This window comes from Malurus melanocephalus, unplaced genomic scaffold, assembly GCF_030028575.1.
Source record: "Malurus melanocephalus ecotype Western Australia unplaced genomic scaffold, MMel_1.1 scaffold_465, whole genome shotgun sequence".
NCBI classification, from domain to species: Eukaryota; Metazoa; Chordata; class Aves; order Passeriformes; family Maluridae; genus Malurus; species Malurus melanocephalus.
This window is the reverse complement of record NW_026623697.1, coordinates 265,108-290,999: the sequence shown is the minus strand read 5'-3', so window position 1 is coordinate 290,999 and position 25,892 is coordinate 265,108. Positions and strand designations below refer to the sequence as shown.

General features: G+C 51.7%; 1 protein-coding gene across 9 annotated transcripts in view; it reads left to right on the top strand.

Moving 5' to 3' along the window:
* Positions 1-25,892, top strand: part of CAPN15 (calpain 15) — a 56,412-nt gene that overhangs the window by 3,149 nt on the left and 27,371 nt on the right. For 2 of the 9 annotated variants that reach the window (XM_057380643.1, XM_057380651.1), the window contains exons 2-4: positions 2,235-2,619; positions 2,708-2,892; positions 12,901-13,220. In XM_057380643.1, the coding sequence (XP_057236626.1) occupies positions 13,045-13,220 (176 nt within the window). In that variant the 5' untranslated portion in view covers positions 2,235-2,619; positions 2,708-2,892; positions 12,901-13,044. Of the gene's footprint in view, positions 1-2,234; positions 2,620-2,707; positions 2,893-5,541; positions 5,583-12,900; positions 13,221-25,892 lie in introns of all 9 variants that reach the window. The other 7 variants (XM_057380648.1, XM_057380647.1, XM_057380650.1 and 4 more) reach the window with 7 other exon arrangements.

Genomic DNA, 25,892 nt, shown 5'->3' with positions numbered 1-25,892 from the left:
TCCTCTTGCTCTGGAAGAGAAAAATGCTGCTGCCCTGGTGCCTGGGCAGAAGGGAGAAGGGGGAGCCCTGGCAAGGAAAAAGGATCCAGAGAAATGTGTCACCAGCAGAAAGAGCAATTGTTTTCCTGCATTTCCATGGCAGAGCCTTGTCCTGTTCAGGCAACCCTGTTTGACAGCCAAGATAATACATTTATATTGATGTAATTAGCGGGAYGTAGAGTTTGCTGAATGGCTCGGGGGCAGCCTTCTTTTCAGTCTAACTCCAGCAAATAGATCAGGGAGGATTGGAARGCTGCCGTGGGTTGCTGGAATTGGCCCGTTGGGTTTCTGGAGGTTGAATACATAACTGCTGATATTTCCTATTGTGCTGTACCCTGCCTATTTGAAAAGAAAATAACTCAAGGGAACATGGGGCTATTTTTGCCAGCTTGAGATGATCAAGTTTGATTTCTAAAAACTGAAGCCGAGTCTTTAGGCTTGCACATTAAAACCAGTGTTGGAACCATATCTCTGTGCCTCCACAAATGCRTGCCTCCACACTTTGCCAACAGGGTAACTCTAATGTGTGCTCATAAAAAAAGAAAGAGCTTTTCTGTTCCTGCAGTGCAGCCCCTTTTGTAGGAAATGCTGTGGACCTGAGCAGGCTCAGCATCAGGGACGGTGATAGTGACACTGTGTGAGGGGACTGAGCTGGTGTCTTACCCCAGCCCTGGTGTGAACAGCCCTTGCCAAACCTCAGGGTTATCAATACACTCTCAGTTTGGTGAAATAGAGACCAAGACCTTACAAAAAGCTGTTGTCCCCTCCAGTGATGCTGCCCAGCTGCATTTCTAATGCGGTGCTTCCTGTGGCACCAAAGTTTCCTCTTCGGCATCTTGTTCCCAGTCCCAGCCCAGGTGATTTCAGTTTACTGAGGATATCACAKGCAGCTTCCCAACTGTGTCCTTCTGCTCCTGTAATGAAAAGGTTTGCAGAGAAAGTTACTCATGGATGACTTTGCTGGGCAGCAAATTCCCTGTGTTTGTGCTGGTCCGTGGAAGTGGAAGCATGGGGTCCTTGTGTGCTGAGCTCTGTCCTCTCCTGGGGCAGCTCTGCAATCCACAGAGGCTGCAGCACTGATGTGGTCAAGGTCTTGCTCTCCAGCTCACCCCTGTGAGTCTCCTTCCTGCAGACTGTGGTCATCCTGCCAGCAGAGCTTGGCTAGTCCTTGGAATCCCAGCCCAGCCCAGCAGGTTTGTGCTGAGCTGCTGGATGCTGAGTGCATTCCCTTCCTATCCCATGGTACGTGAACACATCTCCTGCGAGGGAAATGATGCACTGTGGCACTTGGGGGGTGCTCTGTCCTCTGGTATTAGTCTCACTCCCTCGTAAGCTCTCCTGAGTCTTCAGCCTTTCCAGGGYAGGGGCAGCTCTGTGACTGCCTTGGAGGTGCTGTGGGTCTGCCGTTCCCTGTGTAGCTGCACAGACCCTTGGGCTAAAAGGATCAGGATGGTCTTTTTGAACATGAATCAGTCCCTTATTTACTTTTTTGAACATGAATCAGTCCCTGAGTGGTGTCCCTTGCCCATTTCATACACCCTTCATTTGCTGCTTTGGTTCCATTAGCAGCACCTATCCAGGTGCTCACCTGGACATCTTTTCCCTGCTCCCTAGAATTGTTGGTGATGGGGAATGCTGGAAGACAAAAGCTCTTTGTGAATTCACCATCATCTACCTCATGTGTATCACACTGCCTCTGAGGSTGTGGGGTGTGGCTGTGGGGATGGTGAGCAAAGTGAGGGGCAGAATGGGGTCTCTTGCTCTGCTATACTCCTAAATAGGCTCAGTGATCACATGGTGCCAGCTGAATCCTTATTTTTGTACTCCCTTCCCAACCTAAAATAGAGGGAGAGTGTGCTGGAGAGCTAGACACTTATGGACAAGGGTTCTTGTTGCCTCCATCTGCTAAAAGCCCATCCCAAAGGAGACAACAGTTTCCCAAAGCAGGAACCTGTTTCATTAAAACAGGTTGTTTTGAGAGCAGAGCATATGAAGGAGGAAGGGGAAATATCTCCCCTAGGAGGAGGGAGGTTTGCCGAGGCAACTACTCAAACGTCATGGCTTCTGGGGGTGGGATCGGCATGTTTGGCATAATTAGAGGAATTTGTACTTCAGAATCTCCAGGAGATGTAACTGCTAATGATGTCCTGGCTATGCAGAGTAATTAACATCTGTTTCTGTATTTGAACATTCAGGCAGCGTGCCCCACCAGCCATCGCTGCATTCCCATCCGGCCCCTCGGGAGATCCTGGCCTGTTGCTAATTGTCGAGAGCTGTCCAGAGTTCTTCTCCATCTGATCCTGCTGTGCTCCATCCCGTTGTGCTCCCAAGGTGTGCCGTTCCCCWCTCTGATGACAGCTCACACCAGGATGCTGAGCGGCAGCTGCTGGCAGGGTGTGAGGCCAGCAGTGGGCACGGAGCTATAAAGTCACAGCCAAAGGTTCTGAGAGTGAAGAGTGTGAGCTGCCTCAAGAGCTGTCTCCAGGTGGGACCAAGCTCCAGCCGAATGTCATGGGAAGTGCAGCACCTTCTGTGAGCTGGAGTTCCAGGGSATGCTGATTGAGGGACCAAAAATGTGAGGTGGGTTGTCTCTGCTGGTGTGATACTGATGGGCTGGAGTCTCCAGCAGTCATTTATTCTTACGTGCCTTTTTTCACTCTCTGTCCAGCAGCTTGGGACAGCAGCTGCTCCTTCCAGGCTTGGTGTGCTCCTGATGCTCAGTGCAGGAACCTTCTAGCATGCTTCTCCAGCTGGGCCACTCTGCGGGTGCCAGCAGCGACCGCTCAGGTCCAGGGACACCAGGCTGACCCCACACTGACCAGAACTGGACCTGCTGAGCAGGATTTGCATTGGGTGAGAGGCTTTTCTGACTCAACTGGCTCTGGGCTGGGCTGGGTTGGGAGGGGCTGGAAGGAATGACGTTCTCTGCTCTGGTTTGTGAGCACAGTTACCCCGCTTCATGTCTCTCATGCCTCCTGTTCTTGTCTTTCTTCCTTGTTTGAATTCCTTCTTTGAGTGTTTCCCTGCTGTCTATGCGAAGGCCATGTGCTCAGATGGGTRGGGATACTGATGTCCCCTGGTTTTCTCATGGTGAAGAAGAAACTGTGAAAGTAAAAGAAAAGTTGTGGGGTCTTCCAGCACCTGACAGTCTTAAGCAGTGGGAACTGCAAGACTGTCGTCGGGTGTGTTAGAGGCAGTACAGGGGCAGAGCGATAAATTAAGAAACTCTGCATTGCTTTGCCTGCAGCAAGCACAGAGCTGTGGCAGTTTGCAGCCCTGCACTGGCACAGGGAGGTGACTGTGTTGTGCCTTCTGTGGCCAGGCTGCTTTCAGCCTGGGCATTCAGAACCTGGGCTGTGGAGGCAGGACGAGGTGCTGGGAAGCCACTCTGAGCCGGGACCACCTTCAGGAGGTGTTTGCAGTGTGTGATGGTGCTGTCCTTGGGTTCAAATGATCCAAGCTGACATGGCCTTATCTGGGTTGGGGCTTTGGATTAATCACATGGGCACTAGTGCTTACTGTGTGTTGGCCCATTTGGTCAGCCTGGAYGTTCATGGATGAGCTGGARTCTCTGTGGGACTTTGATGTCCAGYCACARCAGAAGATCTGCAGGAATCTCTGATAGCTTTGGTCAGTGAARCCAGGCCATGAGCACTATGGTGTTTGGGTGGTGACTGTTACCAGGCAGGTGTTGGTCAGAGCTGCACCATGGCTTGTTGTCAGGGGTGAGAGGGATGAGGTTCCTGCTCTTGGATCTGTTTTGATGCAACCTTGGAATGTCTTCCAAAAGCTATTGCCCTTGTTGTTGCCTGAGCTTGCCATGCCTTAGCGAGCAGAGCCTGCTGGAGAGGCAGCTGGAGGTCTGCAGCACCACACAGGCTCAGGCAGCTGGATGTGGCTTGCATTTGGGAGTGACTCCAGTAACGTGACCTCCTCTCCATCTGCCCGTTCGATTCAGGATGCAGCCAGCAGCTCTTGGTTAAAGCCCAGCTCCCTCCCCATGCTGGAGGTACCACAGGTGGCCTGGCTAGCTTTGCTTTAGCATCACTCAAACCACCTGCATTGTGTTTCAGCCCTCTCAGAGTACAGCCTTTTCCTCATATGACCATTGTGTTTGTTCAAATGACTACTCTGAGAAAATATTGCTGAAGGTGTGTGTAACTGGACACATCCTACAATTCCAGCTGTACTGGTGTGSCTGAAGAGGAGCCAGTTGTACTGGAGMCAGTGAGCCAGTCAGACTGCCTTGRTGAGAAGGGAGAGYTGTGCTGGTGTCAGGTGCTGTTTTGTTTGTATCACTTCATTGTACCAGGTGTTTTTCCACACCYGTAATTTCAATACAGCATGATCCCCTAACAGAAGCAATGGCATGGCTGTCACATCAGTGTGCAGGAGGATTCATGTGTTTTTCATGTGTCATCTGGAGGTGGAGAGGGGTAAGCAGTAATGTGGTGCTTTTCCATTAAATGGTTGTGCTGAGCTGTGTTTCCCTGTAGCCCAGAGAAGCTGTGGCTGCCCCTGGATCCCTGGAAGTGTCCAAGGCYGGGTTGGATGGGGCTTGGAGCAGCCTGGGATAGTGGAAGAGGGTGGGATGAGATGGGCTTTTAAGGGTCCCTCCAACCAAAYCATTGTGTGAGTCTRTGATTCCRAAAGAGGAACTTCCTCTGTGCCCCCCAACTCTGTCTCACCTCACCTCCCTGTTGTGTCCTGGTTCCCTGTGCTCCTGGGTAAGGCAGGAGCTCTTGTGCAGCTCTCAGCAGCTCTTGTGCTTTTATCTCCTGGTTGTTTGTGRTGGAAATGCCAAATGGCACCGTTGTCTGTCAGACTTCTCCCACCTCTGTGCTTGCCTGAGGCACAGCCAGAGATGGGTTGGCYTAAATCTAGGCCACTTGGTTGGAAATTGGGACGTGATGCCTGATGAAAGCCAGGGAAGACCAAATTGGATAAAAATGGCAGGAGGAGACAGCCAGGTGCTGCTGCCTGTGTGGCTTGGGCAGGGTACTACAGTGAGGACTGGAGYTGTCTCAAGGAAGGGATGCAGCTGGATGTGGCTTGGGCAAATKATATATTTACTGTCTAATGTGTGTWACAGTTAAAGCTGTGGCTGGGGTGTCTGGGGACAGTGTGCTCAGGGGATGTCTCCACCTCCTGCCTCTAAAACTTTGCTTTCCAAGTCCATGCCCTGGGTTTGCACTGGCTGTGAGACTGTTTCTTGCTGCAATTCTCTTCCCCTCCCTTCTGCAGTGGCTAGCTCTTCATCTGCTTATCTGTCAGCTTAGCATGATCTGAAGATACAATCCCGGCTGTCCTTTTGGGAATGACCTCGTGTTTGTGCTGTGTCTGGGCTGCTGTCAATTTGGGTTGCTGAGTGATTGGGAGGAAGGAACTCGGTGGGTCATCAAGTCCAGTTCCCTGCTGCTGAAGACAGGCAGTCATCTCATGCAGGTCATGAACTTGTCCAGGAGCTAATTGTTAGAACTCATGCTGTGCTTTTTTCCCCAGTGCTTCTGGAGCAGCTGGTCCAGAGATCTGCTCTTGGAAAGGTTAGAAACCCTCCTCGCACTTCCAGTGTCCACTTTCCTGGGTTGGTTTGTTGTACCTGTGTCGTTGCAGAGTGTCAGCTTGCAAATGAGATGATGACTTGCACATTTTTTCCTTCCCTGGTTCTCTGTAACCTTTCTGTCCTGCAGCAGTTGTGGTTGTGGATGGAGATTTGTCCTGAGAAATGTGTTGAAGGCTGTTTTGTTTTCCCATTTGGGCAGGTTGGGTTGGCTGGGCCCTTTTGTATCCGTGTTGCGCTTTTGAGTGTTTCAAGTGCAGGTGGAGCTGTGAGCTGCAGAGTTTGTGAATGTTACTGAGTACAGAAGAGCACTTTTTTTGCTGCTGTCATTTCTGTCTCCTTTTCTAATGTTTGTCCTTGCTACTTGTGCCATCTTGCCCCTCCAGGAGGGAGAGATGTCAGAAACATTTGAATCAAGGTGAACCTGATAAAGCAATGTATTGAAGAACCAGTGCCTGGCTCTCACTCGTGGCTCTTATTCATGTTTATCTCTAGCTGTGAATGTGCAATAACAACAGTTCTGTTCAGCACAGGCTGGCACAGCCTCAGACAGGAAGATCTGCTGTTTACCAAGCAACACTCTGCTGTAAGTGAGAAAGAGGGGAAAAAAGTGGTTTATTGCTGCTGGGTAGCTCAGAGTGTAGTTAAACCTTTTTGAAAAAAGAGGAAACGAAGAGCACATGTGTTACTCAAGATGCATTTTTCCTGGCAAGAGTCCCATGTGTGTGCTCTTCCTGCAAAGCATCCCTACGTATGCTCCTTCCCATTCAATCTATAGCATATTGGGAGCAGGCAGGCAAGAGCTTCCTGTTTTTATAATGCAACTGGTCTCAGCAGGCAGTCTGTCGAGGTGATTTTTCAGCCTGACATCTTTTGTAGCTGGGGCAGCCTGTGAGCTGAGTAAGATGACAGAACTCTGCTGCAAGGATTATAAACACGGGGAGGAAARGATGTGGAAATGAGATCTGCTGGTAAAGCCGCCCGAGATTGGATGCTGTGGCTTGTGTTGTTTTGTTCCTTCCCCTGTGAGTCTGTTCGTGGCACTTGCTCACTGCTGGTGCTGTGAAGGCCCTGCCAGCCCACCCACGCTGCCGTGACGCTCCAGAGTTCCCCACAATTGGCCAGGAATTGCGGGATACACGCGGCTCATTGCACTTCACTGGAGCAGTGTTAATTGACTTAATAGAGCACTGGGCTCGTAGGGATTTCGTCGTGTGGGGTTTTTAAACGTGTGTGCACTCAGACCCTTCTGCAGCAGTGCCCTTGTTGCCATTTCCATGCTTGTTCGGAACTGCTTTGCAGTTTTTAATGGAGATGAGGGTTGAAGTTAACCCTGATTTTGAGAAAACCTTCCTGCTCTCCCTTTTTCTCCCTCGATCTTGTGATTAAGATGTTGACTGCCCTTTCAAATAGGTATAAAACGTCTCTCTAAGTGACTGGGATAGATTTCCAGTGKCTCCCTGGATTATCTGCCACTGGTTTTCAGTGTCCAGTGCAAGGGAGAAGAAGAAACTTTGTTCAGAGTTTGATGATACTTGCTTTGTGGCTAAGCTGGCTCTGCAGTAAATCTACTTCTCCTATCAGTGTTTCACTTSAGGCATTGGACACCTCTTCTCTGCCTGCATACTTATGAAGAGTCAGTGCTGGGCATTAAATGCAGCTCAGCACAACTCAACTGTTGTGTATGAGTTTCTTCTGGGTTAAAGTTGGGCCAGAACCAGTTTCAAGGCAGCTGAAAGAAGGTAAAGWCCCCCAAGCTTTCCTTTGCGTGTTGGTGTCTGTGGCCACAGACATGTTGCTATACTGGACTTTGTGGCTTGGGACATGAGATCCTGTTCTGTACTGGTCTAGGACTTCAGGTTCAATGATCTTGTTACCTCATTAATAGCCCATCTGGAAATCTGCTTCCAGACAGTTCACTTCAGCTTATGATATCTCTGCAAATGCTGTACCAGTGTTATTTCTCACCAAGACCTGGGAAACAGTTCATTTAGAGCCTCTGTCCCCTCGATTTCCTCCAAGGCCAGAAGAGCTGACTCTCTTCCCTCTGCCCCAGAACAAACATTTGGGTGGGTGAGTTTCACCCTTCCCTCCCTTTTCCGTGTCCTCCCATCTGTAGGCTTGCACACTGCCTCTCATCCTCGTGCCTTGCTCATCTGAAGATTTTTGTTCTTGGCAGGTAAGGCAGTGCTTTCTGAGTGACAGAACCACGAGGAGCTCTGTGGTGGAGCATGWGGTCTGAAAAARCCTCCCCCACCCCAGATGACCATCCCATCCTTCCTGCTCTGTCCCATCCTCTGCCTCAGTCTGTCCTTGGACGTGCCTTCCCACCCCTCCCTGACAGAAGTTTTGCAARGAATAGGAACTTGCTGACACCTTCMTTTCCTGCCAAGACTGCAGCACTCGGGCTGGCTTGGCAGGTGAGGGCAGGGAGAAAGAGCAGCAAAACTTTGTGTCCTGTCCCCAGCTGTGTGCACGACACCTGCTCGGCACAGAGTGTTCCAGCTTGCTGCTCCTGCTGCACTTGAGCCGTGCAGCTCTCGCTGGGTCAGCATTTGCAGCTTGGATTTCAGTGCTGTGTCTGCCTGAGGTGGGTGTCTTGTTGCTTGGCTGCTCTTCCCCTGCGGCCTTATGGAAAAAGAGAGATTGTTTGCTCTTCCTCTCTCAGGGTTGCTTCTTTTTCCAGGGTCATCTCAGCCTGGTGAATTGCAGCTGTGCTCTTCTTGGTGCTGGTGCCTGGTTTTGCACATCCTCAGGTCCTGTCACCCCCACCCTGCCTGGAGCTGGGGCTGGCTGGATCATACAAATGCTTGAGCTCCTTTCTGTTCCTTGGCTGGCATGACACCCTTGCACACTGCATCCTTAGCCCTTCCATATCTGCTCTGCTCTTTGACTTTATAACCTTCTCAGGCTGCCATGGGCTCGTGCTGTGTACCTTCCCAGCCCTGTATCCCTTTCCCTGCTCACCCCAGACCCCAGCAGCGTGTGCCTCCCTCAGGGCAGATCTGCTATGCATGGAGGCAGGACTGTAGAGGCCCAAGGGTTGGCCGTGCCTTCAGGATGGTTGRAATGGTCTCCTCCAGCTCTCTCATCTGCCCTGAGCTCCGTGGTGTTTCAGGCTGTGTGTGGGTCACATCCCACAGCCCCCAGAGAGGAGACTGCTCTTCCAGGGCTCTGTGTGGGCGTTTGACACTGAGAGCTCCTCAGGAGCCCTGGTTTCTCCCTGAAGCAGCAGGTTACATGGGATAGAGGRCAGAGAGCTCTTCCTTTGCTGCTGAGGGTGGTACCAGGTCCAGCACATCTGCTCCCCAGGGAATGGGCACAGCCTCAARGCTGCCAAAGCTCCAGGAGTGTTTGGACACTGCTCTCAGGGACAGGGTGGGATTATTGAGGTGTCTGTGCAGAGCCAGGAGTTGGACTCACGGTCCTTGTGGGTCCCCTTCTAACTCAGGATATTCCATGATCTCAGTCAGCCCCCAGACAGGGGACCTCTCACAACAGAAGCAAGAGAAGGGCTGGTACTTCAGCTTCAATCCTAGAAGTCTCCTGCAGCTTCCTCTGGGCACAGCTTTGAGGGATCTATTTCCCTCAGGTATGTGGTGTGCCTTCTCCTGGGCCAGTTGCTGGCCCACATCTCAGACCACAGCTGCCTGGAGTTCAGTATTTCTGATGGCATTTTCATTCCTGGATCTTCCCTGACACTGTCATATTTTCATTCCTGATCTTCCCCAGGAAGTAGCTCAAAACTAGCTTTATTTATAGGCTGGAGGAGTGGAGAAATAAATGAAGTGGTGAAGTCTTGTCCCTGAGTTTGCMAGGCTCAGAAGCAAGGAAGAGGCTGGAAAATTCGAGCAGGACCAAAGCTGGCTTGTACACAGGCATCAGTGAATTACCAGGAGAAGGAGTGTGGGGGTGCCCATCRTGAGGAGGGGCTGCTGCACATGGGACCAGCTGGGGTGAGTCTGCCTCGCTGCTTTCCTCWGTGGCTGCAGCAGCTCCAGGGACCTTTGTCTCTTCTTCCTGCTGCGTGCCAAAGGGAAGAGCTTGGGGCTGATCCTAGGAAAAGTTGATCCTGCAACTTCCTAGATGCATTGAAACACATGGACTAGTTCCCTTTATAATTCTTTTTTTACTCCCTTCRGAGCCAAAACCTACTTTGAAGCTGGAGGGAAGGAAAGGGGGTTGGGTAGATCCCCACCCTTCCTGCYTGCTCCACTGTGACACGAGAGCTGGGGCCTGAAGGGTCAGCACTGCTCACTGGTGAGGAAGGACAGGGTTATCTGGAAGCATCCAGGCAGSTGCTTTGCTGTCCTGGCAGCAGGAGGAGCTCCATGGGACACCTTTGCCTTCCTGCTGTACGTGCCTGCTCCTTAGGGTGCTGGTGGGGAATTTGAGGAAGGGTCTGCTTCACATACCACAGATCAGGGTGAGGGGCGTAGGGGTGCCAAGATCAAACCTGGTTTTATTTTGGAAGCCTTATTTTGGGAGCAGTTGCATAGCATCAGTTGAAACCTGGTAATTAATGCAGCTGCAAGGGGCAGAAAACCAAAATCCAACCTCAGCATCTTGCTAAGGTGCTTAACTGTTAATTTCCATGAGTGATATCCACCCTTCTCAAGACACTTCAATCTGTTCACATTGTTGCTTCCTCTCCAGATTRGATAGGTGGAAGCAGTGCTTTATTAATTAGAGGAAAAATCCTGCTTCCTCCTGCCAAGACAGAGGARCTCTTGGCAGTTTGCTCCTTTTCAGTGACTGAAGCCTCCCCGGTCCGGCCGCCTGCCTGCCGGTCATCTCCTGGCCCATCTCCCTGCCCAGTGGCAGAAATTCCTCAAAAAAGAAGGCTGGGTGCTTCCAGAGAGGCTTTCTTGTTCTTTAATTGACCCCTTCCCTTGCTGGGGTGCAGTTTCCATTTTCACCTCGACTTCTCAGAGGCTCCTCATTTGCTTGGTGCTGGCCAGAGGCGTTCTGGGGCTCAGCGTGGTGAGCACGTGTGTGCTTTGCATCGGGCTGTAACGCTGCCACCACTCCTGTTCTCAAACTGCTTCACCCTCTCCCCACCTTGGGTCAACACTCCCCCTCGGATATCATTCATTGGCTGCTCTCACCTGGCATGAGGGTGACCCTGAGGAGAAGGATTTACTGCTTTGCCTGGAGAAATCGGATTTCAYGCAGCACTCACAGCCAAACAGCCCAGTTAGACCAGACAGTCTCAGCGATCACTCCGACTTAGCTAGGTTATCCTCCACCTATTTATAGCTCCCTTCCTCTCCCAACTCCACCCACTGTGGGGTTTTACTGCAGGTTTTAAAGCAGGGCTCCTAGCTTTTCCCCTCCCTGTGGAGTGGAGCTGCCTGTTTCCAGTCCCTGGTGTGGAGCTGGCAGAGGAGACGGGCCGGGAGAGCAGCACCGCACTGGGAGCCAGCAGCGATGCGAGCAGCAGGCATGTCTGGGTCTCTTCTCTTGGGATGAGCTAAAACTGGTGTTCCCATGGGCAGGAGGAGGAAGCAAAGGGTTCTGCTTTATCAGCTGGAGGAAGTGCTCTTGAACCAGGCTGTGGAATTGCTTTGTGTGGCAGTTTAATCCAACTTGAGGGGGGAAAAGGCTACTGACGCCTGGGCATCCTTCCTATGTTTGGCTTAGCCTGGGATGAGGGGCTGTTCTACCCATCTTGCCTTTATTTATCTACTTTATCATGGTAGAGCCCCAGTTTTAAGGTAGGAGACAGTTTGTTCTTCTAGCAGRTGTGCCTTTGCTGCTGGAGCACGTACGGCCCCTCCTGGGACGGGTGGAAAAGCCAGACACCACAGGTGTGGGGTGACTGTTTCCAGCTACACTCAGCTGATGATWCTTGGAAGTGCTCTTCCCCTCACATCGCGTGCCTTTCATTTAGCCAGAAAATCAGATTTGTTGCAAATTAACTGCTTGAATAGCAGGAAATGAGCGGGGAAGCGCCAGGGATCCACTTTGTCTGGATCTGCAGAAATCAGTGAAACCTTTCTGTTGAGTAGTGTGGATGCGAGGCTGGTGCACAGCAACGAGGCAGACCAATTAAAACAAGGTAGAGGTAGGGGAAACTCTGTTCTTGGGCTTTTTTTCTGATTTATTTGGTTAGTCCAGGCTTTGCAGGCTAACAGAGACGGTGACAGAGCAGTGAACATTCTCCAGTTAATGACCTAATGCAGGCACATTCTGGTATTGAGCTTGTAGCAAAATTGTACCTGCTCCTTGAGGTGCTGCTTTTTAGAGTCTATTATCTATCAAGCCCTTTCTTGATCCCTTAGATCAATCCTAGGATTGAAAAACTGTATTTTAGGACTCCTCATTTCAGCCTTTTTRCGGCAAAAGTAGTTTCTTCGTAAAGGTCTTTCTGTGGTTCATTCATCTTAAATCCTGGTGGGTAATTGAATAAGCTCAGCTGTGCTAATTTTTCCGTCTTYCTTGTTTCTTCTTTTTTGCTCTGTTAAATGTTACCTTGATCCATTGCTCCTGACGTGCATCCAGATTGTCCTGSCTTTTCACTTGAAGGAGAGAACGTGTGTGTGTTTAAACTTCTTTGAATACTAGAGGACATGAAATGTTTTCTGTGGTTTAATTGTGAGAATGCTTGAAGAATAAATTCCTAAACAAGGGAAAGAGAAGGAGAAAAGGCCCACACCTGCTTCTGTGGATAGGGGTGTGCTCAGAATCARCTAAAAATTGGCTTGAGCTGAAAGTAAATAGTCACAGAAAATACTTGTGCAGATACCCAGTCTGTCCAGTTCCAGCCTTACTGGGCTRTTAGGGGGAAAGAGGAAAAGAGGGGTATTTTATTTTACATGTAAGCACACAARCCATCAAGTCCTTGTAGCTGAGGTAACTAAAAGGGTGTGCCAGTCAGAGTCCAGACTAACCTGGTGTGTGGGGTCCCCAAGGGCTGCTGGATTGGGCTTCAGGGACCTGGCTTGTCCCRTTTTCTGCTTCTTTCCCATGTGTGAAGGGCTTTGTGCTGGGCTCTGCTGTGCTTCCCTCCATCAGTCGGTGCTTTCCTGTGCCTGGGAACTCCGGGTGTTTAACTTGAGGGAACTTCTTCCAGAGCCCCCACGCTCCCCATCTCCAGCAGCAAAAGCCGGATTCACTGACAGAGCCCTTCCCATTCCAGTGAGCGCTGGGATGGGGACCCTGATCAGAGCATGCACTGATAGGCTTTAATACTGGAGGGTTGTTGCTGAAACCATACCTTATCTCTCTCTCTTTCTCTTTCCTTTTTCCTCCCTTTCTCTGTGTTTGTTTGTTGTTTTTTTTTTCCTGACTCTGATCAGAACCGACCTTCCTTTCTCCAGCGTGCTGGGATCTTTGCAGCAGCCCATGCCGCAGCGCCTCGCCCGTTCCACCCGAGCTGCCCATGCCACTGGCTTGGACCTAACCTAGGCTAAATCTCAGCGTGGCCTGGGCAGGGGGGAACCATGGGGAGCTCTGCCTCATCGCTGGCCGCAGAGACGGAGTCGGACCATGGCTTCAGTAGCTCACCCTACCCGGGGCACYCGGCCGTGGGCTGGTATAGGAGCAGTCCCGGTGGCCCCGTGTGGGAAAGTGCCCTTATAACACGGCAGCACCAGCACTTACAGCACCGGCTGCGAAGGTAAGGAGGAGGGGAAGGAGCCTGCTCACCGCTCACCTGCTCACCTCTCAGCTTCAGCCAGCCGCTTCCTTTGGCACATGAGTTGCTTTGCATCCTGCTAAGCGTCGGGTCCCTTCACTCAGAGGCTCAGCTCGGTTCTTTGGGAAGCTGCAGCCAAATTCCCACCAATCTGAGTGATGCCAAACCCTGTCCTTTACACAGGGTGGCTGATGTCTCCCGCAGAATGGATTGCAGGACTCGTCCCAGCTCTTCCTCACTCACGTTAATTGTCAGGGTGGCTGCCTGGGAATGGGATCTCTGTTCCTTTTTTGTCGTGTTCTTGTGGCTTTTCTTTCTGGYCTCCCAACCACACTGTAGTGTCACAAGTGGAGGATTGTGTCTCCAGGTTGGGTGACAATAAGTTGTRAGAGTTTCTGAACTCAGAAGAGCCAGAGAAGCTGTTCTCATGCAAAAGCAGTGAAATGCTTTTGAGTAACAGATCCACGGAARTGAAACACCAAAAAAGAATTACTTCCTAGAAACTGATCAGTGTTTCCAGCTCTCAATTCCTGTCCCACCTTGATGAAATCAGCACCTCGGATGTGTCTCTGAGCCATTGTTTCTGCCCCTTCCACATCAGCCACTTGCAGTGAGGAGTTTCTCTGTTGGAGGGCTGGTATCCTGCATTCGGTCTCTGACAGGTTGAGAGATTAATGAAAAAGCATCTAAAACCCCTCTGCCCGGGTGCTTGGCTGCAGGGGCTGCTGTGTTTTGTGCCGATGACGTTTGAGCCTTTGCCTAATGCCTGCTTTGTGTGGACTCCAGCCTGGATGGGTGTCTGTACCTGTTTGAGTCTGTTTGGGGCTGCTGCTGGTTTAGGAAGAGCTGCTTGGTCTGAGTGTCCCCAGGCTGTGGTGGCTTTCCCTGGAGGCATTTGCTGTGGTGATGGTGCAGTATCTGTGGTGCAGTCCTTGTTTTCCTGCCTTCCTGCTGCTGTGAGGCTTGGGATGTGCTGTGCATGACTCTGGGAGCCTCCCAGCAATGTCAGGCCTTGTTGCTTTCTGGCCTTGTCTTGGGTCTTCTTGTTGAGCTGGGAACATTGTGAAACCAATTAGCTGTTCTCTTCACTCTCTAACATAGACTTGAGTACCTTTAAAAAGGATACTGTGTGCAGTTCCCAAATTCTGTTGCTGTGTGTGCCAACCTGTGTGGCTGGTTCGTGGYTCTGGTGGATGACCTGTGCTGTGTGGGTTTGTCCCCTCCAGTTCAGAGGGTCCTGCAGACAGAGCTGGGTCCTTCCTGCAGGACCATCCCTGCTGGACTGCTGRCTTTCCCTCTGTTGCCTTGAGGAGTTGGGGAAGGTTCAGTTCACAGATGAACTCCATGACMTGGCCCTGCACAGCCAGAACTGACATTTAGGAACTTCCAGTGCAGAGCTGGCCCTGGGCATTAAAAAAGATGGTGTCTCTGCAGCCTCATGTGTGGCAGCTTGGGCTGCTCATGACCCCAAGCCTGTAGGTTGGAAGAGCTTGAGGAACTAAGTGAAATCTTGACATGTGGAAATAAATTTCCTGAAGARCCAGCTTTGGTGGGGGAGCGGATGTTGGGGCAAGAACAGGAAATGCTGGTCTTGGCACAGATAAGGCCAGTGTCCTGTTGGGACAGGAGTGGCTTTTGTGATAATTCCTTATTTCCCGTGCTAAAGGGAGAGCAGAACTCATCCCGACTCAGTCGCGTGGTTCCTGGAGACAGGAAAATCACCGGCCATGATTCACTGAGCAGCGCATTGCGTGGGAAGAACTAGCTCCAGGCAGTGATTATGGACGTGGGTTCAAAAGAGCTGCTGAGATCAGCCAGGCTGCCAGGCATCAAAGGGCTGCTGTTCCCAGGGAACTGCTGGGCCAAGGAGCAGCGGATGATTGGTTTCCAGAGAGGAACAGATAAATACATTCTTTTAAAAAATTAAGTAAGTCAATAAAACGAGTCAGGGTAGGTATCCTGCCTGTGCGTGTCCTCGTCCCCAGAGTCGTGTGGTGTAGGAAGGAAGTGGAGTACTGAAGAGTCAGTTTGAGGCTGGGCAGGAGTTCTGGGATAGACTTTGCTTTTCCTGCTGATTTTTTGTCCCTGYCTGTGGCTGCCTTCAAAGCTGATAATGTTTTGGCTGCTGTGGAGCAGCACAGAGCCAAGCTGCTCTGGGCTGTCTCAGGGATGAACACAAACCTTCCTTGGCAGGAAAACAGGGACACAAATACTTAGCAAGTGACTTTGGTCTGTACTTGACAGGGGAGTTGGGGGAAGTATCCCTCATGGTGGGCTGGGAATAAGAGAACAAATCAGTGCTGTTTGGCTCTCAAGATTTTAGAAGCTTGGAGGAGGCTTCACTGTCTCCTGTTGCCTGGGTGAGGCTGATCGTGTGGAATTCCCTGTCTGCTGAAGACAGGGAGACAGGAGGGACTCAAAAAAGGGCCTTAGTGGTAGAAGCAGCAGATTTGTGACAACCAGATTTGAGCCCCTGGTCTTTCTTGGACAGGATTGCGCAGTCTCTTTCTGTATGTCAGCACTTAAACAGGAGCCTGTCCCTTTCCCAGTGTGCCAGGAGGMCACAGGTGCTGCAAGACTGGAGGTTCCAGGTGTTAGGTGCATGTTAGAGTGATCTGATTGCAGACACCTCTGCTTAGGCAACAGCGTTGGGTCTAAATCCATCCCTGGTGCAGCCAGACAAATTCTGGCTCAGCTACAGGTCCCCTTGGGCACCGTTTTGCTCCGGTGCTTGAAGGTGCTTGTTCTGGGCTGTTGTTCAGTGGGAGTGTTCAGCTGAGCCCGGGGATCCATCATGGCCAAGCTTCCTGATGTGCCAAACGCTTCCTGGCAGTGGGAGCAGGAAGGGGCAGTGCCATAGGCCTGGTGCTGACAGCAGGACACAGCTCCAATGATGGGACTGCCATAATTGAATGGTTTGGGAGCTGTGGGATCTTGGTGGCTGCTGCTGCAGCTGCTGCTGAAAGAGGTGGTGGCACCTCTCCACGGCACATCCTTCCATGTCTGTAAGGGTTTAGGAGGGAATTTGGGCTCTGAGCTGTTCCCTGATGAGATTTAAGGGAATGTTCCTGTTCACCTACTCGTCAGTCCWCTGATCTGTAAAGAGGATCCTGATGAGTACTGAGAACTTCTGGATTTCGCTCTATTTAGGAGAGGCTTTTGGGGGAAAGGTCTGCAAGGCCTATGCAACTGATTTGAGTGTCTCTGCCCACCACAGCTTCAGTTTGGCTGAAGCTCTCTGAGCTCTTTCCTCTTCCAGAGAATATTAATTTTCTGGGCTTTCCCACAGCATTTCCCAAAGGTTTTGTATTTTTCTATAAAAGCTTTGCAGAATGAAATACCTCTGAGTCTCAATGACTGTGGAGGGAGGAACAGACGCTTTTATTATTCTTTTATTATTCTTACATTTTATTATTATTATATGCTAAAAATATGTAAATCTCCCTGCTTTTAGAGGGAAGTGAGGTGACCTTCTTTTGTTGTTGGCAGCTGGTGGGAGGGCATTTGCTGTGCCACCCCCTGCTCCCCAGCAGCACCRCTTCTGGGGAGGAACTCTGGGCAAACCTGAGTGTCGTGGGTGTTTGTGAGCCTTGGCTTAAATACATGAGCAGCAGCAAGTCAGAACTGCTGGGCAGCATCACACAGGCCTGTTTTGGGGGCTCTGACTTGTCTTGAGGCTGGGGGAGATGTTAATAATGGGACASTGGCATATGGCAAAGTGACAGAGCTGTGTGGAGTGGAACTGTGTCTCTGTGCTACTCGTTCCCACCCTCCTGTGCTGTGGCACTTCTGCTCTGAGTGCAGCACAAGCAGAAGTGTCTGGAGAACACCAGGACAATGTTTAGTCTGGAGAAAGGAAGGCTCAGGGGYGACCTTCTTGYTCTCTACAACTCCCTRACAGGAGGGTGCAGCCAGGTTGGGCTCTGCTCCCAGGGAACAGGGTCAGGACAAAAGGAAATGGCCTCAAGTTGTTCTAGRGGAGGTTCAGGTKGGATACTGGGSAAAAAATTCTTCACTGAAAGGGTGRTCAGGCACTGGCACAGCTGTCCAGGGCAGTGGTGGGGTCGTCATCACTGGGAGTGTTCAGAAAGCRTGTGGATGTGGCACYTGGGGAYAGGGGCCACTGGTGGCTTTGGCAGTGATGGGGGAACAGCTGGACTTGATGATCCTAGGGTGCTTTTCCCAACTAAATGATTCTGTGATTCTGTGTGTTTCTTGTTGAGGAAAGCAGGGCCCAGGAGAGAAGGGAGATATTTGGGAAGAAAAGCTCCTGGTAAAGCATCAGGTGACCGCAGAGAATCACCTGCTGCTGTTTTCTGTCATCAGATCTCAGGGAGCTCTGGCAGGTCAGCAGGTACAGGTACCCCAACAGACCTGGGATGGGGCAGGCACAGGTCTCTGGGGTTTATCAGGTTGGGTGTACTCAGAGAACTGATTTTACACTTTTCAGGAATCACGGACTGGTTGGAAGGGACCTCTTGGTCCAGAGAGTCCATCTCCCTTCCCAAACCTCCATGCAGAGAMCAGAGATGTGCGAGTGGAACAGATGGAGGTCACCAACATGTGCTCTGACTGTAAATCCACAGAGGAGGGGTGAGGATGGCAGAAGGGACCACTCTTCAAACCCCGAGGGTGCTGCCATCAGCTCTCATGTTCAGGACATGCCTGCTCRTCACATGGGAGCAGATCTCGTGTTCCCCAGGTGCTGCAGGGGGGTGGATGCATCCCTGCGCGGGTTGTGCTCACTCTGGAAGCTGCTGTGGAGCTCAGCTGGGATTTGGTAAAGATGCTGCAGGTTGTTGTGGGTGCCTGTTTGATGGGAATGCTTGGTTTGTAACTGTTTGCTCAGCAGCTCTCCCCAGAGCCCACGGTGTCTGGGGCAGTGTCTTGCCCAAGGAGGTGGTGCAGTGCCAAGTAGCTGGCAGGATGGAATGCTGTTTTATCTGCCCGAGGCTGCCAGCCCTGCCCATCCGCTCTCCACGCTGCTTGCTCCAGCAGCCACAAAGCCTATTAGGTGTTTAAATTGGGGCTATTTATAGCTCTGGAGCCACGGATAACTTGGAGGGTGGTGCAGAGCAGCAGAGACCAGAGTCTCAATGGATCCCCAAACAAACCCTCCCTTTGCTGCTGCGTGCCCTCCAACCTTCCTCATTTCCATGTCCCACAGGAACCATCCTGCCTCAAAGGAGGTCAAATCCAGGGCAGAGGCAGCTAGAGCACGTCCTCATCTTATGCAGCAGGCTTGGCCAAAATCTGAGCAGAAATGCCTGACCCTCTTGCCTGGATGTTGCTATCACAGCACAGAGAGCACAGCACAGCTGTCCTTTTGACTGTGCCAGCCTGGTGAAGGGAAAAASCAGCACCTTCACCTGGTTTGRGGCTGCTCYTGTCTGCARGWGCTGAGAACCTTTGCTCCAGGAACRTGGATTCAGGTCMTTCTCCAGGTGCAGGTGTTGRAGAGTTTTSCTTTGGGTGCTGCATTGCATGAAGGAGTTCAGCACCCAGCTTTGGCTGTGCAGAGATCCACAGTCTTCACCTCTTTTGGGAAGAGATCTTGGAGATGGAATTTTATTGTGAAGGAAGCTGCTCTCTTGTAATCTGTGCTGTGGGAATGTGGGGTTGGGGATCTGATACTTGGTGTGTTTCCAGGTGTGCTGCGGGTGGGGAGGGATTGGTAGGTGGTGAAATTTCTTAGATTTTTTTTTTGTTTGTTTGTTTTTTTGTTTTTTTTGGGTTTTTTTTGTTTTTTTGTTTTAAGAGCAGGGACCAGTAAGAAAAACCAGAGCAGGGATTATATTCTTTTTTCCCCAGACTAACCTTTCTGCATTGATCCCTTGGCTTTCTTTGGCTGCAAAGGGCAGAGCCTGGTCTTGTGCCTCATGGCACATCACTGACACCCTGAGAGGTGCCACACCTGTAGCCTGGAGTTGTGACATGGTCTCAGTCCTCTGGCAGGAGCTGGTGGATRGATGTGATGACAGCAGGAAGCTCGGGAACCTGGCTGAGCTGCAGCAAGGAAGGAGAAAATGTAGRAAAGTGTGTTTGGAGGGTTGTTTATTCTTCCCCCAGGTCAGGATGGAAACCACAAGCACTTCACGGTGTGCAGCACTTGTCCTGAAGGGCGATGGGCCCACATTTAACTTCCTGTTGTGGGTCTGTGAGAGGAGGGGTGAAGGCAGGAATATCTTCCTGCTCTCCCTCTGCACCCAGCATTCCCTGGGATCACTCCCGAGCCCGTTGCTTCCCTCTCACATTACCAGGTACTGGATGCTCTGAAAGGCATGTGCTGGATTTCTCCAACCAGTAATTTAATCCWGTTTGACACTGGTGGCTCTGGGCTYGAGTCTCTGACTGACACGAGTCACAAGCAGCAAGGGAGGGATGYTCAGAGCTGCATCCACCCCCCTGCAGCCTCCTCCCCCTGTGATCCCCGTGCCCCTGAAAGGCCCCCTTGATCCCAGAGCGGCTGGAGCCTGGTGCTGTGCGTGGAGGGGAGCCTGTGCTCAAGGAACCCTTTGCAAGCCTTTGTTCCCTGCGATGAAACAGCCCTCAGCACGGGGCTGCTGCCAATAGAAGGGCACAGAGAGGGAAGGGAGCCCTGCTTGGGTGCTGCTTGCCTTTGCCAGGCTGGGCTGCATCTCACTGTTGATGCCTGGGGACCCTCAACGCACCCAGGTGGCTGTGCCATATCAGCCRCTCTCTTCAAACAGACCGCCCTGGGCTTTTCTTTGACTTGGGCACCTTCCCGTGCTTCTCACCCTGCCAGCATTCCTGCTCTGCCTGGCAAGGCACCAGCATCTCAGTCGGCAGCCCGTGCCAGGCAGCGCAGCTCACAGCACCCCTGGGCATCACCGGCTCCCTGCGAGGGGCAGGTGCTCCAGGTCACCGTCAGGAAGTGTGAAGAACTGATCCGGAGAGAAGGAAGCTGCTCCTGCATTCCAGATGGCGTTTCTGAGGCTGCAGCAGGACAGCCAGACCAGAAGGAAGCTGGAAGTGGAGTGTGAAGGCAGCCCGCAGCCCTTCTGGATGGCGGCAGGACGGGCAGCAGGAGAGCCGGGGCTGTGGGGGCTGAGCAGAGTTTGGGCTGCAGGTGCTTGGAGGCTGCCAAGTCAGCAGCTTGCAGGGGGCTGCAGGGGCCTCTCCTGCCCTTGCCCAGAGCAGTGCAGAGCTCAGCTGGGTGTGCAGACGCTCGGGTTCCAGCCCTGCTGCTCCCAGTGCTCCCTGTGCATTGCACGCTGGGGCTTGTGGTTACACAGAGCGTGGCAGGTTGGCTACAGCAAAAGGGGATTTGGGGAGGWGTATAAGTAGGGAAGAAAAAAGGACTACGCACAATTCAATGTGAATCAAGCATAAGCTGATTTATTGCAATTTCTAACAGCCTTTTGTAATTAAAATTTCTTCCGTACACACGAACTACTTATATCAGGATTGGTTACATGCACTGTTCACGTGGTGTTCACACGGCAAAACTACTTCTATGGTTGGTTAGTATTATTTACGTCAAGCTGGCAACAAATAGTTAAATGAAAAGCTTCTTGGGGCCTTTATTGCTGGAGTTTCTTATTCCCTGTTATAAAATTCTTTTTTCCTTTGCTCATCTTCGTTAACCTGGCCTMTGTGTCAGCAGGCCTCTCTTGTTATGGCTGGTGCAGACTGTGTCCGTTTTGTTGCAAGAATATGTGTACCACGGGGAGGCTGGATCTTGCCAGCTTTTGGTGGGAGAGGACAGGGTGTCCATACTCCTTGGCTTTCAGCAGCATTCCCTAGATGTGGAGTGGGGAGAAGGCAGACAGAAACAGCATCTTTTGTCTTAAAACCTGATTTTAACCTCCCTTCCTTGGAAAAGTGAAGCTATGGTAGATAGATGGATAGGTGGGTGTGTGTGTGTATGTATATATATATATATATATATATATATATATATATATATACACACCTTTTTTCTTTTCCCCTGCTTCCCTGGGACACCAGGGAGCGGACACCTTTCATTCAGAGCCCTGGTGGCACATGCCCCATGCAGCACTGGGACATCCCATCAGCCCCCTGCCACAAACTGTACCTTCCCTGCCCAGAGCTGAGGCTTTACYTGCTGCCTTATCCACAGCTTCTGTGTCTATCTGTGGGGAGGGACAAACAGAAACACTTGGTGCTTCTGAAACATGGAAAGACTTGTGTTTTGGAGGAGCTTCAGAGCTGCAGCCCATGGACCGATGAGYCCTGCCCAGCAGCCCCTGTGGCACGTGTAGTGACTGTCATTGAGCTCTTCGCACACACCCYAGAGAATCTCGAGCAAAGCTTCACCCAGTGACCTGTTTTCCCTGGGTTATGTTTCCTTACGGCAAACGTTTTGGTTCTCTGTGTCTCCTGGGSATGCTGGTGTGGACATTGCAGCCCTGGCTTGCTCAGGGGCTGCTGGTGGTGGCAGCGTGGTGGGGAGGGCACAGCAGCTGTGTCTGGTGCAGCGTTTCAGTCTCCAGGGCACGTGTGCTCCTTCCTCCTCTCTGTCCCATGCAGGTTGGCAGTGATGTCCTTCAGGGTGTCCTTGGGGAGTAGGTGTGCTGAGCTTACCCAGGAGTTGTCTGTGAGCCTGTGTGTGACTTGGAGAGGTTCAAGGGCTTTAAACAAGAGCAGGAACTGCTGTCCTTCATAGAAAACTCAGTGTTGTGCTGCAGGAAGGAACGCTGAGCTGTTGGAGCAGCCCCAGCCCGGCCTCTCACGGGTTTCTGTGCTGGCAGGATGCTTCCCTCTGGCACATGGGCTCAGGAGGGTTAATGGCACGTGCTCCAGCCAGGAGCATCCTTTATTTAGATTCTAGCCTCAAAACCCTGAGTTTTGTGTGTCATCTTTACAAGGCAGTAAGCAGTGCTGCAGTCTGAATTCCCCAGCCTAGAGGCCTCCAGGGTACACAATATAACTTGTAGGGGTTTCCCTGGTAATTCCAGCCTGTCTGCCTGCTCTGGGAGTCAGCCAGGTGTGATACTGGCTCAGTGAAGGTGGCAATAGCTCTAGAGCTTGAGGGATGAGCAGGAGGAGCAGGTTGGGGTGCTGGGTGGTCATGTGGCTCAGTCTGCCTTAGCACTGGTTTGTTCTGCTCTGTTCGTGGCCCTTCATGTAACCCACCAAATCCTCCTCCCTGTCTCCAAGGGGCTGGAGAAACCAAACAGCCCCCTTTTTGAAAGTGCGTAGTGATGCCAAACTGAATCTGAGGCCAAGTGTGGATTCCTGTGTTGAACMTTTGATAGGGCATTGGGACCCTGGTGGGCTTCTGGTGTGGTGGAATGCTCTTGTGTCCTGCTGGAGCTCAGAGTGTCCTAATGGGGTCCTGGAGGGTGATCTGGGACTGAGGTGGCACCATCGGCTTGGTGCTGAAGGGGTGCAGGGAAAGGTTTTAGGCTGGGGGATCACATTGTCTGAGGGAGCCCCTGTCACTGCCTACATGGGATGTTGTGCCAGGGAACACAGGCCAGGGTCCACTCTACACACCCATGGCTATTCCACCAGCACACTGGCACTGAGGGCTGGCCCAGGACTGTCCTGGAAGCCACTGGTGCCAGGAARTGAAAATGCCAAATAGGCTGCGCATGATGAAGCATTCCCAGCCAGACTGCAGGAAGGTCAGCGTCTTTTATCCCAGTGAGCCTCTAGGGAACTGTGGCTAATTGTCCCCTCTGAAGTTCAGACACATGAGAAGTGACCTTTATAGRTCAGGAGCACAAACAGATCCACTGCTGTTGGTGTGACTCAGCCTGTGCAGCRGATCCCACCCTGCCCCATCTCCCTTGCTAGAAGGAACTGCACTTAGTTGCTGGCAGGGTCATCCCATGGGTGTCAGGGCTCGAGAGCTCCCCAATGCCTGGGGATCAGTTTGGATCCATAGTTTGGCCTCTCAGTAAACTGAAACCCCCAGCCCTAGGGTGGGTTCTGGGATGAAGAATGAGCCTGGCCTGCCTCTTTCTGCAGGGATGCCCAGGGGCTGAAAAGGCAGAGTCTCCATGGCTCTAATTCTGAAATTCCCCCATGGTTTTGGCAGTGCAGGACAGAGGGCTGGCTCAGGGTGTGGGGTGTTGCCCTGATGTCAAAGGGAAGCTGTTCTGTTACAGTTCACTAAAGATGTTTTGCTTTTGCTTTTTTGGAGGTCGTGTGTCAGCACCCACTTGTGCAGARCAGAGCCAGAGTCCCTGGGAGCTGCCGGGTGCCCTGACCTTTCCTTGGCATCTCCTCAGAGGAGGGGGCACTGGGGGCCTCGGTGGGGGAATCCTGTGCATATGCAGGGATATTGATCCATCACTTGGCAGCCTTKTTCCTCCAGATCTCATGTGCAGAGCTGGCAAGTTCCTGGAAGTGCAGGGGATAATTTAGCTCAGCTCTGACCTCAGCAGGTGGARTGGTGTTTAACCATTGAGAAGGCAGTGGGTGGCATTTGGGATGGACGTGTCCCTTCTTCCGTCCTTGGTGGCTGCAGTGTGGGAGTCATGTGAGCAGCCACCAGCCTGCAGATGGSCTCTCCCTTTTGTGCCATTCTCTACCAGCTGTATTTATTGAGCCTGACAGTTCAGGTGCTGTGGAGATGGACGGATTTCTATTAACGGTGCCCTGCTGCGAAGCGAGCCCGGGCATTGGCATYGCAGGATCTGAAGGCTGGAGCACAGCAGCTGGAAATGCAGAGTGTTTGGTTCAGTGGAGATGTRAGAGATGGAGCAGACAGCTTTGGAGCTGTGCTGTTGCTCCTGATCCATTTCCCCTCCCCTCTCTTCCGTTCTCTTTCTCTTCCCCCACCACTCTTCCAATTCAATTTTAACAGCACTACAAATTGCAGCATAAATCTTCAGCTGAGCAGCAATTTGGCTTGGCAGCCACCAGTAAATCTCCTGTTGCAGCCTCCCCATGTGAGGGAAGTTGCAGTGGGAATAAGGGGTTGTATGTGAGTCCTKAGTTTACAGTCCCATCAGGTTTTCCTGGCTCTTTCCAGCTATGGGCTCATAGCCTTAGTCCCACATCTCTCCAGTCCTGAGAARCAGGAAAGTTCTTCTCCCATAGCAGCCTTCAGTTCAAATATGGGGTGTGTTGGGAAATGGTGTGGAACAGCCTCAAATGTGGAACAGGAAGGATGCCGGCATAAATTCCAAATACAGTTGTTCAGGTGTGTGACCCTAAAATTGTTCCCTGTTTTTAAAGGCAATACAAGATGGTCTTCCTCTGAGCAAATGGACCTGTCCSTCCAAACTAACATGCAGGTGCTTTTGTTACCTGATGCAGGATGTGTGTATCCTCTGTGGGCTGTGGTGGGAGGAGTGATGGCAAATAGCTCTGAATGGTGAATGACAGGCAAAACTTCTGCCATTTAGTCCATGCAAGGGATCTGTCCACGCAGTCCCACATTAAGAGTTGTTTGTCCCAGCAAATATTTTCCAGCTGCCAGTTCTGTGTCCTTGGATGCGTCCTGCCTGTGTTTGTAGCCCCCTCCCATCACGTCTGAGCTTGACCACCCTGATGTTAGGAGAGAATTGTTCCCTGKGAGGGTGGGGAGGCCCTGGCACAGGGTGCCCAGAGAAGCTGTGGCTGCCCCTGGATCCCTGGCAGTGYCCAAGGCCAGRCTGGACARGGCTTGGAGCAGCCTGGGATAGTRGAARGTGTCCCATGGGATGCAATAGACTTTGAGGTCCCTTCCAGCCCATTCAGTGGCTCTGTGTTTACGAGACCAGGATAAAGCACAGACCATGCCTTTGTCTTGGCCTCTTCTTGGCTGGATGTGAAGCTTCAAAGGCATTTTCCACGCTGGGTTCTTCAAACACTGGGAGAGTGTTGAAAGACACAGGGGTAACGCTGCCTGATATCAGCACCACTTGCTTTTTGTGTGATGCACCGGTGAGAAAACCAAGGTGCAAAGGGGAGAGCACCTGCTGCAGAAGTGTGCCAGAAAATAAGAGATTCTKGGGGTTTGGAGCAGAGCTTTGGGGGTTTATTTTGCAGGGAAGCACAAAGCCACAAGTCCCCRCAGTGCTGGYTGCAAATGGCTACCTCGCCCTGCTSTGGGCTCTGGGGAGCACAGGCTCTTTGAGGCAGACCACAGACCCTCACTTAAAAAGAAACTCCTTAATTGGCTTAAAGACAGTGAAATGAAAACAGCAAGTACAAGTTCCTCTTCATCCAGCCTGCYTTCCTCAGGGGTTGCTTTTGAAGGGACTGTTCAAACATAGCTCAGGTGTGGGGAGCTACAGGGATGGAAACAAATGTCCTTTGGTCCCACGAGTCCACCCTTCCTGCTGAAGCTGTCCCAGCTCCTCAGACGAGAGAGGAGCTTAATGAGTTCAGCTGCTTGCTGCTTTCCTTGCCTCCTCCCCTCCCTGCTGAGAGCAGGCAAGGCTGTATTGCGTAACAAACCTGTGGATATCAGACCCAGCAGTAATTTCCTTCCCTCCTTCCCTCCATGCCTGCACCCTGTCTCCTACATCCCCATTCTACTCTCTCCTGAGCCTGTTTCAAATGGAACCTGGAGAGAGTGGATCAAAACTTATTCCAAGGATCTCCATACCCAGATCTCTGAGCTCCTCTGTGGTGCCATGGCAGCTGGGGTGAGGGACATGTCAGCAGGTTTCCCTTGGCATCCTTTTCTCCCCCAAGATAAGCTGGACTCCTATGTTGTGGGATCTTTTC